Below are 13,306 nucleotides of genomic sequence, written 5' to 3' on the forward strand. Positions count from 1 at the left end.
ACAACTTACGGATTTACAGTTTTAAATTTATAAAAAAAGTTTTAGAGTTTAAAAATGTAGAGTTTTAAAGTGGGGTGTAGAGCATAGGGATCTAAAGCTTAGGGTGTAGAGCTTAAGGGTGTTTTTTTAATTCAATTTTATGTGCACGCTTATGTTTTTTTTTTTTTAAAGCTTAGAGATGTAGTGATTTTAAAGTGAGATCTATCGTCAGATCAAGGCCTAAAATTGTCGCCTACTTTTTTTGTCAAGGGCCAATTTGCCTATCAAAACAATCTCAAAATTGCCTGTCATTTTTTGTATTTATATCTTTAAGTTAATGTTATATATGACCAATTATATAAGTTGATTGAATTACACAAAGCAAATGAAAGGGTGTTTGAAAAATTGGATGTCAAAAAGAAATTTTTATCATGCCTGGCCGGCCTTCTGATTTTATCACTTGTTAAGCCCAACAGTTCTTGTGGATTATAGGCTAGCTAAACTTGACACTAGCGTCACTACCGGGACGATGGAGACCGGAACGGTAATGCGCAGGTGCCCATTGCAAAGCCATACCCACGGCTACATGCACGCCTTTCCTTCTTGCAGGCTCGCGCAGCCTTTTGGGCGTGCCCTTGGCATGCCATCTGGCAGCGGTAAGCAGCTTACCATTTCCCGCCTACACTGCTGCGCTGCAGCTGCTGTCGAAGAAACTCAGGTAACCCGTACAGTCTCGCCCTTCAAAGGGATTGAACTATCAATTAATGGATTGTGCCATGGGACTGATCAACGTCTCCACATTAGCTTCAAGATGCCAAATACAATCTTCTCAAGGCAGTCCAGGAGACCAATCGAGGCTTCACTGCGTCTGCTGATCAACGTGCATTTGTTGAGGAATCCATGGTGAGCTTAAAAAAGCGCATTGGTGGAAGTGTGACATGAAGTTCATTGAGTTATCCTTCTTAAGCCAGTGGCCTGCCCCTATAGTGTAACTTTGTGACGTCACTTCTATCATCTTTTTTTCTTTGTATTATATAGGCTTTTTTGAAGTCTTTATGTGAAGTGCTGAGGATGGCAGGTTGCTGTTGAGGCCTTCAATGCTGGTACGCCTTTGGATTTAAACAAGCTGGATGGGACATGGCTGCTGCAATATACAACAGCGTCTGATGTTCTCTCCATTTTACAGGCTGCTCGACTACCTTTTTTGGAGGTAAGACCCCTGAACAGATATGGTAAGATAAATAAAGAATGAAGAAGACTAGTTTTAATAGTGATAAAAGAAAGAATTGCTCAATTTAGAGCATTTATGACAAGTGCCTGTAGGATTTTGCACTAGCAATGGATTTTGAATGAAAGGATGCAGATGGGTAAATATCTTTTCGAGTATGAAGTTCTACATATTTATGTGGTCAACACGGTATGCCTTATCTTGGAGATTTTTTACAATTTGGAGACATGGCTGGGACGCTCCACTAACCAAACGAAGTTTATTTCATTAGCTTCGTAATTGCTGTTTAGTGCTAATGAGAGAGTAATACTTAAGATAGGTTTGGAGATTGCAGATGAATGTTTAGGGGCAGTAGACACTATTTCTACTTTGTGGTCGTTGCAGCCCTTCTGAAGTCAACGGACTAGGTTACAACCTTGCTTACATGGAATGGATTTAGATGAATTCCGCATTTGACATTCATTTTATATAAACATAATGTGGGATTTGTAATATATTCATAACTCCAATAGTCCAGATGTCTTTTTCATCAAAGGTGCAGCAGAAATTGTGAACCAGATGATGAAACCGGTGAGGAAGGACCCTCTCGATCAAGGGCAGTCAACAAACCTCTGAACCATTGCCCGGAAGTGTGGCCAGCCCTTTGCTGCGATGATGCAGAGCCTAGGGCAGGCTCTCGCCGTGTAAATCCCTGCAAGAGCAACACGTACACGTGAAGAAGGGAGGGTGCTGAGGGAGAGAGAAGATACCGGTGTAGAGAGAGAAAACCCTGCACTAGCAGAAAACGCTTATGGAGAGAGATAAAGAGATCGTTATGCAACCCAAAATTGCAACCCAAAATACTGGCACGCCGTTATACAACACACCCATATACAAGGGGAGGGGGTTTGGCCCCCTATATAGGGACAATTGGGAAATACCCTTACTTTGTGACGTGGCAGAGACGGTACAGACTGGTGACGTGGCAGTTGATGTGGCAAGCCATACAGACGTCCACATATGCCATGAGCATGGCCATATCTCATGTGAACTCCTCTGATCAGTGCATAGGTGTGTCCATAGCAAACCACAAGTCACCACCCCCTCTGGAGTGCGCAACTGCCGAATGATGGCTGGAATGAATGGATCTCCCATGGATCGTACGCCTGTAGATGATCAAGCCGATGTCGAAGATACCGTGTACTGCAGCAGTCACTGAGAGACTCCACGAACCACCACCGGATGGTGTCTTGGTAGGAGGTAACTTCATCTTTTATGAAAAACACAAACCATGTGACTGCTGTCCACCCAAAAACGCAATTGCGAGGTGATGAAAACGCTGCTGTCCAGTGATTTCAGTGTGCTCCCGGCAGGGTTCGGAGTGGTGCAGAGGGTGTAGGGAGGGTTTATCTCTGTGTGCACAGCCGTCAGAGGGCTGAAAACAGAGAAAAAACACCAGGGTCAGGTGGCTGAAATCTAAAGATCTGAAGAGGATTTTCGCCGGCAAGGCACCGGATGCCGAGCCGGTGGGGCAAAGATTTGAGTGGGCTGATGCTGGCGCTGCCTCCCTCTGCTGAAAACGCAAGGTTTTCCACAGACAACGCAGATGCTCCTTATAAAACTCAAGTGATCTGGAGGGGTTTTCCGAGACAAAAATGTCCAGAAATGGCTGGCATTGGCATCCATCAGGTGATCGACAATGGAGGAAGCAAAAATGCAGGTGGTAATGGGGATTCTTGCGAGAGAAACCCTACAGGAATCTTCGCTTGCCTGGCAGAATGCTTATCGCTGGCTGAAGTAGAAAACGCTGGTTGAAATCATCTTGGGAAGAGGAACCTTATGCTAAGTCTAACAATAAGACATAAAGACCACTTGCAAGAGAAGGGTTAAAGTTTTTTTTCCTTCGAGCCACCTTTTTTCTCAGAGACAGTGCCATGCAATGGTGGAAGTCTATAGCTACCAAGATGCACACTCCAAGGACTTGGCAAGCTTTCAAGAAAACTTTTGTCCGAAGTTACATGCCTTCAAACATCTTACTTGGGATTGCAGCTTTTGGCAGAGTGGGGTATCTTGAAATGGTTGCCACTGAAACCCTAGCAGATCACAACTTGCAGTCTTTGGACATCTTTCAACAGGTGTCTCTTCTCGAGCCGATAACGATGGCGGTCCAGTGTGATTGCCATGTCTTGGAACTACCATCACCGCTATAGGAACACGGTGTCACAAAGTGATGATGTGGCATGCCCAACTAGAAGAGAAATGGCGAGTGGACAAGAAAAACGGAATTCGAAGAACTTTTGCAGCACCGGCCGTGGGGCCTAACCTAAAAAGCGGGAAGCTTCAACTCTGGAGATATTTCGTAAAACACACCGACATGCTGACGTGGCAACTGTCGTACAAATTTTCCACGGTTTGTGTTGCTTGTGCCACGTGGCAGGCTGTACGGATTTTTGCAAATTGCGCTGGTTGATTTCAACGCTAGCTTTTGGGGGAACGTGATTGCTTTTTTGGGAGTGGTCTTGATGCTGGACGGCCATGTTATAGATTATGAGAGCAGAATGTTTCAAGATCAGAACGGGTTGCACAGATTTATGAGAAAGAGCTTTTGGCAATCATCCACGCTCTTACTTAGTGGTGGCACCTTTTTACTCGGAGCTGATTTTACAATGTTCACCGATCACCAGAGTTTGTGATACTTCTTGTCTCAGAAACAACTTTCGGACAAGCAAATGGGGTGGGCAAACACTTTGTCACATTTTCATTTTCAGATTGTGCATGTTCAAGCACAGAAGAATGTGGTGGCAGATGCATTGTCTCGCAAGCCATTGGTCTTGGCTATTTCGGCAATTCATCACCACAACTTCGAGGATATGGTAGACCAGTACGCCACAGATCTAGATTTTGCAACATTACCCAATTACAGAGTAGGGAAGTGGTTGCAGGCTATTCTCTCAAGGAAGGCTATTTGATGCGGAAAAAAAACTTCTTGTTACGGAATAAGGTTTTGACAGAGTGCCACTGTCCACCTTTTTCGGGCCATCGGGGCATAGAAACCACCTTGAAAGGTGTGGAGTGGTTTTTCTACTGGTCGAGGCTCAAAAAGGACGTGGACGAGTTTGTTTGCAGCTGTTTAGTATGCCAGAAGGTCAAGTTTGACAGGCATAAGGCACCAGGTCTTCTGCAACCTTTACCTATACCTAGCCGACCTTGGGAAAGTAGAGCAGTGCAGTTCATTTCTTATCTTCCCAAGACTTAAGAGTGGATGGCAATTGGAAAGTCATCGGCAGATTTAGCAAGCAGGCTCATTTTGTTTCGGTCAAGAAGACAATTAAGCCATATCATTTGGCTAAACTGTTTGTCTCACAGATATTTGACTACATGGCATGCCTCAATCTATTGTTTTAGATAGAGATCCCCGTTTTACCAGTTTGTTTTAAAGGGCAATTTGAGAGAATATTGGTACACGGTTATAATTCTCGTCCTCTTTCCACCTACAGACAAATGGGCAATCGGAGATATCAAATTCAATGGTTCTCGACTTGTTGAAGTCTTACATCTCTGATCAGAAGGCTCAAGGAAGAAGTATTTGCCCTTGGTGGAGTTTGCCTACAACACCACAATCCATATGTCTAGACTCTATAGGGAAGGCGCTATTTGAGATTATCGAGAGTGCTAAAAAGGTTCCACCTACGCTAAGCACCAAGGATAAAATTTTTGAAGTAGATCTAGTACATTCAAGATCTGGACACTTATTTTGCTAAGGTGCCCGAAGCTCTTGAGAAGTCTCAAGCACGTCATAAGAAGGCGGCAAACAAGCATCGACGTGCCTTGCAGCTGAAGGAGGATGATTGGGTGCTATTACGGTTTGAGAGGTCACGCCTATGGAAACGAAAGGGTAAGGAGCGACTTTTTCCAAAGTTGAGTATGCGATACTATGGCCCTTTCGAGATTCAAGAGAAGATAAATGATGTATCTTTCAGAATGAAGGTCCCAGATACTTGGAAGATTCACAATGCGTTTCATGTGAGTCTATTGAGACCTTTCAAAGGTGAGGTGCCAATGGACAGGGAGCCAGAGGAGCATCCCAAAGTGGAAGAGATAAGAGGAAATTCTCATTCCAGAACAGGTCTTGGCCCACAAGTACAGGAATGTGAAAGGGATCAGATGATAGTGCGTCTCAGGATCCCGATGATTGAGACTGACGTGCCAACGGACAGGGGCGGCTAGCGAGGCTACCCACAGGTCCCAGGGCACAAGGAGAGAGAGTAAAGGGAATCAACTGGTAGATCAGAGAATTCCATAGATCCAGATTGAGGTGCCAAGGACACGGAGGCCAGGAGGGCTATCAACAGATCAAAGGGCACAAGAAAGAACAGAAAGTTAAGCTAGGTCCACCGGATAATTTGGTCAAGGGTACTTTTTGGCCCTCGATGCAAAATGGATGGAGGAAGAGAACCTTGCAAATTCTCTTCAGAGAGAGGTGTACCTTGAAGCTTTTGGGCCATTAGCAGTGTCTATGGCAAAAGTTACCGATGAATCAACTGGTTGAATCTGGTATGGTGCTCATTGCTTAGAGGGGAGCCACTCCCCTTTTATTCACAGATTGCTTGGATTGAATAAAGTCACTAATTTCTCTTTGAGATTTTAGGGTATTGACGAGCTGACAGTATTTTGCGGAGGATTTTATGAATAGTGTGCACTGAATTGGAAATTTTCTTGATTGAATTGAAAACACGTGCTCTTTCATGTGCGTATTGTTAGAGACATGTAGAGTGTTATGTCCCTCTTATAGGAGAGGGGATTTAGCCTAGATGCCCTCGAGATGGGCGTCCAGTGTCTGGGCAGACGTAGTGTGAACTCGGTCAATGTTGCCAGCCATTATTATAAAAGGGAGGCCAAGGCCTCATTTGTAGTTATCGACCCCCACTGGCAGAGTGTTAGTGGTTAGCCCATGAGGCTAGGAGTGCGCAAGGTCACCTCGAGGAGGTGAGGCTGGGTGGTATGGGATGCCCGGTCTTACAGGTGTCCGCCTACGTCCTCGGACACTGGCCCTAGCACGGGTGAGTTGCCGGATGGTGGCTATGGTCGGGTGGTTCGTCCGACGCGTGTCTGTAGCGGCGGTCCGTGTAGCCGGGAGATCTACTTCGCTCGTTCGTTTCATGATTTCGATGGCTCGTGGCGAGGATATGGATGTATGGAATCAGATGGTTCCTGATTTTTCGCTCGAGCTAGCTGATTACAAAGAGAACTTGGATTCCACATCATGCGCCTGGATAGAGCAGATTTTATTTTAGGAATTCCATGGTTTTATGATAAACAAGACTCGTTGTATATAGACTATGTACATCACTCTCTTGTTTTTGTTAAGTAGGACATGCCTCATGTATCTGTTTCGCTTTGTAATCAGATTTTTGTAAATAATGGTTTTGCAATACCAATTGTTATTGCTTTGGAAATGTATAAAGATACAAAGTCTTCTGATGTTGACTTTTATCAATGTGCACCATCTACTTGGTTTGATTTATTAGTGCTTGGTACTTCTGTCACTGAATTTCATAAAAATATTTCATGTTCTTTTGTTGAACTTGGGGATTCCGACGAATCCAACCTTATCCGAGAAATCGTGATTGATTTCAAGGATGTTTTTCTTGTTGATCTACCTCCTAGCTTGCCGCCTTCGAGACAAGTAGATCATGGCATTGAGTTGGTGGTTGGTAGTCAACCTTATCGGTTTAGTGAAACCGAGAAGGACGAGATTCAGCGACAATTGAAAGACTATTTCGACAGAGGTTTTGTTCGGCCAAGTAAATCCCCGTGGGGAGCGTCAGTGTTACTTTCTCGAAAGAAGGATAACACTATGCGCTTTTGCATGGATTACAAGGGGTTGAATAAGCTTACTGTCAAGAATAAGTATCCTCTCCCGCGGATGGACGATCTGATAGATCTGCTCCATGGAGCGCTCAGCGCTGTATTTTACGAAGATAGACCTGCGATCATGCTATCACCAGATATGGATCAAACTGGAAGATGTTCCCAAAACGGGTTTCCATTATAGTCACTTTGAGTTTTTGGTCTTGCCTTTTGGTTTGATCAATGCTCCAGTTTCAATTCAGCAGATGATAAATGATCTGCTGAGACCATTTTTAGGCAACTTCGTTGTTGTATTTCTCGAGGACATCTTGATCTATAGCCAAAGTTTGTCTGAGCACTTAGCGCATATACGCGTTGTTCTCGAGGTACTGAGAACTGAGTTGCTTTATGCTAAGGTCTCTCAGTGTGAATTCTTCAAGAAAGTTTTTTGTACTTGGGTCACATTATTACTTGCGATAGAATTTGCATTGACCCTGAAAAACGTTGGATAAAGTGCAAAATTGGCCCATTCTGAAGAATGTGCGCCAAGTAAAGTCCTTTTTGAGCTTTATAGGATTCTTTCGCAAATTTATCAAGGATTACTCTAAAGTTGCTGCTTCGCTTACACAACTTTTAAAAGGAGGGGTGAAAAGGGACCGAAGACTTCGAGTCCTCATTGTAAAGGTAACCCTCCCTGGTGTCTGGAATGAGCGTCTCGATGAGAGCTTTCGGACACTAAAGCACTTTGTGGCTACTGCGCCAATTTTGCACAATGTGGATCCTAGCAAACCGTTTGTGGTTGAAACGGATGCTAGTGATTATGCCATTGGTGCGGCGTTATACCTGGATGGATGTTCTATTGCGTTTGAAAGTAAGAAACGTTCTGACGCTGAGATGCGTTATCCAACGTATGAGAAGGAGCTTTATGTCGTAGTTTACGCCTTGAGGAAATGGCGACACTACTTGTATGGCTCTATGTTCGTTGCATTGACAGATCATCACTTCTTGCACTATGTCTGTGATCAGGGTGATCTCAGAGGCTGGAAGGCGAGATGGGTTGAGCTTATGCAAGAGTTTGACTTTGAGATCCGTTATAGAAAAGGATCCAGCAATCGAGTTGCCGATGCACTTAGTAGGATCCCTGAGGTTAATGCCTTGTCTATGGCTGAAATCTCGACGGATTTCTCTCTCTCTGAGGGATATGTCGTTCCGATAGCTATTTTGGCAAGATATGGAACGAGGTCGAAGCAAGGCATGACTCCTGTACAGGCTTGGGTGGTCCGGAGACCCAAGTGAGTCGTGCGAGAGAGACGAGACAGCGACAATATTCCATTAGAGGTGGACTCTTGTTCAGAAATGGAAAAGTTTGCGTGCCGGAAATCGATGAGGTTCGACAAAGGATTTTGTTTGAATGCCACGATGTTCCTAGCGCTGGGCACCCAAGCATCCGAAGAACTTTGGCTTTGGTCAAGCAATACTTCTATTGGCCAAGGATGCTCTCTCTTACATAGAGAGCTATGTGAAGAGATGCACTAAGTGTCAGGTCAATAAGGCAGAGTGCCTTAAGAAAGCTGGCCTGCTATATCCATTGGAAATCCCAGATGCGAAGTGGCAAAGTATTTCGATGGACTTCATCGTTGGTTTGCCAAATACTAGCTGGGGCAATGACGCCATTTGGGTTGTGCTCGATAGACTTACAAAAATGGCGAAATTTATTCCAACGAAGTCGACAGTAAAAAGCCATGAGTTGGCGGTTTTATTTGTCGATCAGCTTTATAAGCTGCATGGTCTGCCAGAGGATATCGTCAGTGATCAAGGTACTAAGTTCACTGGCTGATTTTGGCGAGATGTGTTTGCTCATCTTCAGACGAAGTTAAGTTCCACAATTAGAGTTTGCCTATAATAGTAGCAAGCATTCTCCTATTGAATTTAGCCCGTTCATGCCTTTGTATGGATTTGAGCCTAAATCCTCGATTGCTATTGGCTTAGAGAAAGTTAAGGAATGCAAAGCTCGTGATTTCTTGTATAACATGCAAGAAATGCTCGAATTGGCTAAGGATAGTATAAGAACGGCTGGTGATCGAGTCACTACTTATGCTAATAAAAAAAGATCTCCCAGGACTCTAGATGTGGGACAATGGGTCTATCTAAAGATACCCAAGGATTCCAAGACTATGCGAATGGGAAAGCATTATAAGCTTTCAACTAGATATTGTGGACCATTCTTGGTCACAAAGAAAATTGGCCAAGTTGCCTATAAACTGGCTCTTCCTTTGGATGTAGGTGTACATCCAGTGTCTCATGTAAGCCGCCTTAAAGAAAAATTAGACGAAGCCGACGTTATTGTGCCTATCAAGAAAAAAGTATGGCAAGATATGCAAACTGAGTATATTCCTCAAGAACCAGAGGCAGTTTTAGATCATCGTACCGTCATTCGCGCCAAAAGGCTTATGACGAGTACTTAATTAAATGGAAGGGACTTGGGCATCAATTAGGGTTTGACAACTCAGTATCCCCACTTCATTGATGAGGACATCAATGGTTCTTAAGGGGGGAAGTATGTTATGTCCCGCTTACAGGAGAGGGGATCTAGCCTAGACGCTGTCGGGATTGGGCGTCCAGTGTCCGGGCGGATGTAGTGTGAACTCGGTCAGTGTGGTTGGCCATTATTATAAAAGGGAGGCCAAGGCCTCGTTTGTAGTTATCGACCCCCACCGGCAGAGTGCCAGTGGCTAGCCCATGAAGCTAGGAGTGCACGAGGTCACCTCGAGGAGGTGGGGCCGGGTTGTATGGGACGCCCGGTCTTACAGATGCACGCCTACGTCCTCGGACGTTAGCTCCAACACGGGGGAGCTGTTGGATGGTGGCTATGGTCGGGTGGTTTGTCCGACACGTGTTTGTAGGCGATCCGTGTAGCCGAGAGATCCACTTCGCTTGTTCGTTTTATAGAGAAAGATGAAATGTCTGTAGCATTTTGTTTGATAAATGATTTGAACTTACTGCATCTAGACATCTGTTAGAGATCGGTGAGATCTGGATGTGATGGCTAAGTGAATTAGAATAAATGTGAACTGAATGAGATTCTAGTGCATCAAGATGTCTATCTGAATGAGATAATTAGATACTGTCATGAGTGCATCAAGAGTTTCGGAAGGATGAGATGGTTGCAGAGTGATCTAAGTGCATCAAGAGTTCTGGACAGAATGAGATGGTTAGATTGAATGGTTGAAATACGGTGTTCAGTGTGAACTAAGTGTGTGATTTGTGAACTGCATCCTATGTAGATTTATTGTCTTGTGGGGATGTTCATGGGCATGGTTTGCTTGATTGAAATGTGAAATGAAAGACATGAATCTGAGAGTAACAAGATTTTGTAGATCAAGACGTCCGTGAAAAGATTAGCATGGTCTGAATGTGATTGCTAAATGGTTACAATAATAAGGATTTGTATCTTAGACCTTTGACAGAAATGTCTTTGTAGAAATGTTGGATTTGTGGAGTTTGGTGTATGCATACATAGAGTCAGTGTAACAATGTGAGTCTTTGAAAATAATTAACTTATTTACTAGAAAATAATTATTTAATTAGTTGTGTGCACATCAAAATAGAACTAGTAGTTCTAGGGCCTCAAGTGTGTCTAAATGCAGGCTAGAACACTTTAGGGAGACCCTAGCAAAAAATACTCTGAAGCCTTAGTGATTGGGAAATCGGGCCTTCAAAAAGGGGTAGACAATAGCTTCAGATTTTATGCTCAGAAAAATTACGCGCGTTAGTGCGAGCACAAGTATGAGATGGGGTCCTTAGAATAGTAATCCTAAGGCCCCTAATCATCTCAATTAGGGTGATTTTCAGCAGAGCACTCATAGAATTTGAGTCTTCTCTACTTATCTTACGCATACACAAAGTTTGGTGCAATTCTATTTCGAAAAAGGCCTTCATTTCGATATAAGAACGTGCATAGGTAAGAATTTCAGGTTATGTGTAGAAAATTACAGCGAGTGTATGTGTGTGCATTTTGCGTGTTCTCTCTTGTGATCATCGCAGGAATGATTAAGTATGACGGGAACGAGCTAGCAGAAGATAGATTCTCTTCTATGAGAGCTTCCGAGAAGGTTTGTGGAAGATAGACTCTCGTTTAAGAGAGCTTCCAAGGACCAAAATCTCACAGAGGGGGGGAAATTCTCTTAGCAGTTAGAGGGTAGTTTTCTCTCTTTCAATCAGAAGCAATAATAGAACAGGAAAGAATTGAGGACGGGCGTTTGCCTCGTTGTTATGCTTGTAAAGATTGTCCCTTAGTAATAAAGATATTCTCTTTATGGGGGGAGACCAGACCATCTTTAGGTCCCCAATGATGTGTCAAACTTTTCTCTCAGCTCTCAATTCTCTTGAATTTATGATTTTCATTTAAGTGTTAGTTTATACTTTAGTCTTTGTGACCGAAGAAAGGTTTTGTCCTTTAGGTGTTTTTGCAGGCGTAATCGAGGGCGAGTACAATTCTTTCAAGAGGGGGGAATGTCACAAAGTGATGACGTGGCATGCTCAAATGGAGGAGAAATGGTCGAGTGGACAAGAGAAACGGAATTTGAAGTACCTTTGGAGCATCGACGGTGGGGCTGTGTCACCAGCATGTGTATTTTTCCTGTTGCCTTTCGTAAATAAGTACTAGATATTTTTATTTATTTTTATTTTTACTCGTTTTCCCCGGAACCCTTGAAAAGGTGCAAGTGGACATTGCATGGCAAGTGTGAAATGACTGCAGCCGAATAGGTTTCTCACATCGGGAGTCTGGGTTGGTCAGTTTGGGACTGGTCGGACCAGTTAGCATTGAATTCTGATGAGTATGGAAGCCTGTGTACGCAAATGAACAAATGAAGTCTGGGCCACTCGGAAAGTCACTTTAACTTTATAAATCAGTGGGAACTAGAGAATTAACTCAAAGTGACAAACTGGACACTTGGCAGGAGGAGAGCTGCTTGCAGGACACCTCAGCAAGAGGAGGCGCCCAAGAGAGAGAGGGGGACTGATTTTTTACTCATAAGTGACCTACAGTGTGTGTGTGAGTAGTGGGTGCAGGTCTACAGCTGTAATGGAAAGCTTGCCTTCTCCTCTGTCTCATGTAGCGCGATGATTTGCTCTCGTGCATCTCTCTCTCCCCTTTGGCACATATGGTAATGCCCCACTAGTTGGGCTACTCAGATGAACATGTACAGTTCTGGGGGTTTATGCGCGTTTGCCAAGGCAAGAGCCTTCTGAACAGGAACCGGATCAGCTAATTGCTAATCTCCCATAGGTACGCACAGTTCCATCGCGAAAGATTGTGAGTTTGGAGAGTTTTCTCACGTGAAAACTCGTCCAATTCATAGGGGAACTGTCCCATTGTGTGCGGAAGCCCTTGGGACACGCATAGGCGTGTTCGCTCCGCTAAAAACGATCCGAAACAGGGAATTACAGCCTGCTGTGTTTTTCTGCAGGTTTAGGGTTTCGCACCTAAACTGCAAGGGAACACCAGGGGAGCCTCGTGAGAGCCTTGGGATGCGTGTACAGGCTTTTGGGCACCCGGCAGTGAAAAACAGAGAATTACAGCCCGCTGAATTTCTGTGACAGCTCACTAGAAAGCTTCCAGATAGCGAGGGAATCCGCCCTAGACAAGTACTTTTGACCTACAGGGGTTTTCGCGCCTTATGCTGCCGAAATCAGGTCGAAAACCTGCGTTTTCAGCCCTCGCCAGGTTTGGACAGCTTTGTGAAAGCTTGTACTAAGTGGTTGGATTGTCTACCTTAAATTGAATAGAGCGCCAGTCTTTGGGGCCTACAGGGTGTCAGTCTCGTGTGTGCAGTGACATTCTAGTTGCTGGACGCATCTGTGTTCTCTTTCCTTCTCAGTGCTCTGTGTAAAGTTAACAGGTAAATGAAATAGTACCGCCCTATACGTTGTACAGGCCGGTTATATGGTTCCATCGACGGGATAGTCACTTTTTCTTCAAAAAGTGTAGCTTGGATTTTTGTGGGTGAAAGTAAAACACAGAGCTTGTTGTTATGGCAAAGAAGAGAGACCAAATACCTGAAGAGGGATCTTCCTCACATGGCACAAAGAAAGTTCCTTCAACTCTTCAAGAAGAGGACAGGTTGTTTAGAGCTCAACTACGTTGCTGCATGGACATGCATGGTTCAGCAGTTGGCTAGCAACGCAAGGATGCAAGAGTTCTTACAGGCTCCCACACAGGGTTTTCAGCCTCCTACACAGGGCATGACTGAGCCATTGCAGGAAAAG

The 13,306-nt window shown here is 44.3% G+C and overlaps 1 protein-coding gene across 2 annotated transcripts in view; it reads left to right on the plus strand.

Moving 5' to 3' along the window:
• Positions 1-453: 453 nt before the first annotated feature.
• LOC147451211 (putative plastid-lipid-associated protein 10, chloroplastic) overlaps positions 454-13,306 on the plus strand; it is a 61,021-nt gene continuing 48,168 nt past the window's right edge. The window contains exons 1-3 of one of the 2 annotated variants that reach the window (XR_015189317.1): positions 454-697; positions 784-882; positions 1,058-1,189. Coding sequence is in view for 1 of the 2 variants with exons in the window: in XM_086520881.1 (XP_086377007.1) it covers positions 509-697; positions 784-882; positions 1,058-1,189 (420 nt within the window). In the remaining variant the exon portion in view is untranslated. The remainder of the gene's footprint in view (positions 698-783; positions 883-1,057; positions 1,190-13,306) is intronic. The other variant, XM_086520881.1, reaches the window with a different exon arrangement.

Source organism: Adiantum capillus-veneris, chromosome 9 (assembly GCF_014529385.1).
Source record: "Adiantum capillus-veneris isolate H3 chromosome 9, ASM1452938v2, whole genome shotgun sequence".
NCBI classification, from domain to species: Eukaryota; Viridiplantae; Streptophyta; class Polypodiopsida; order Polypodiales; family Pteridaceae; genus Adiantum; species Adiantum capillus-veneris.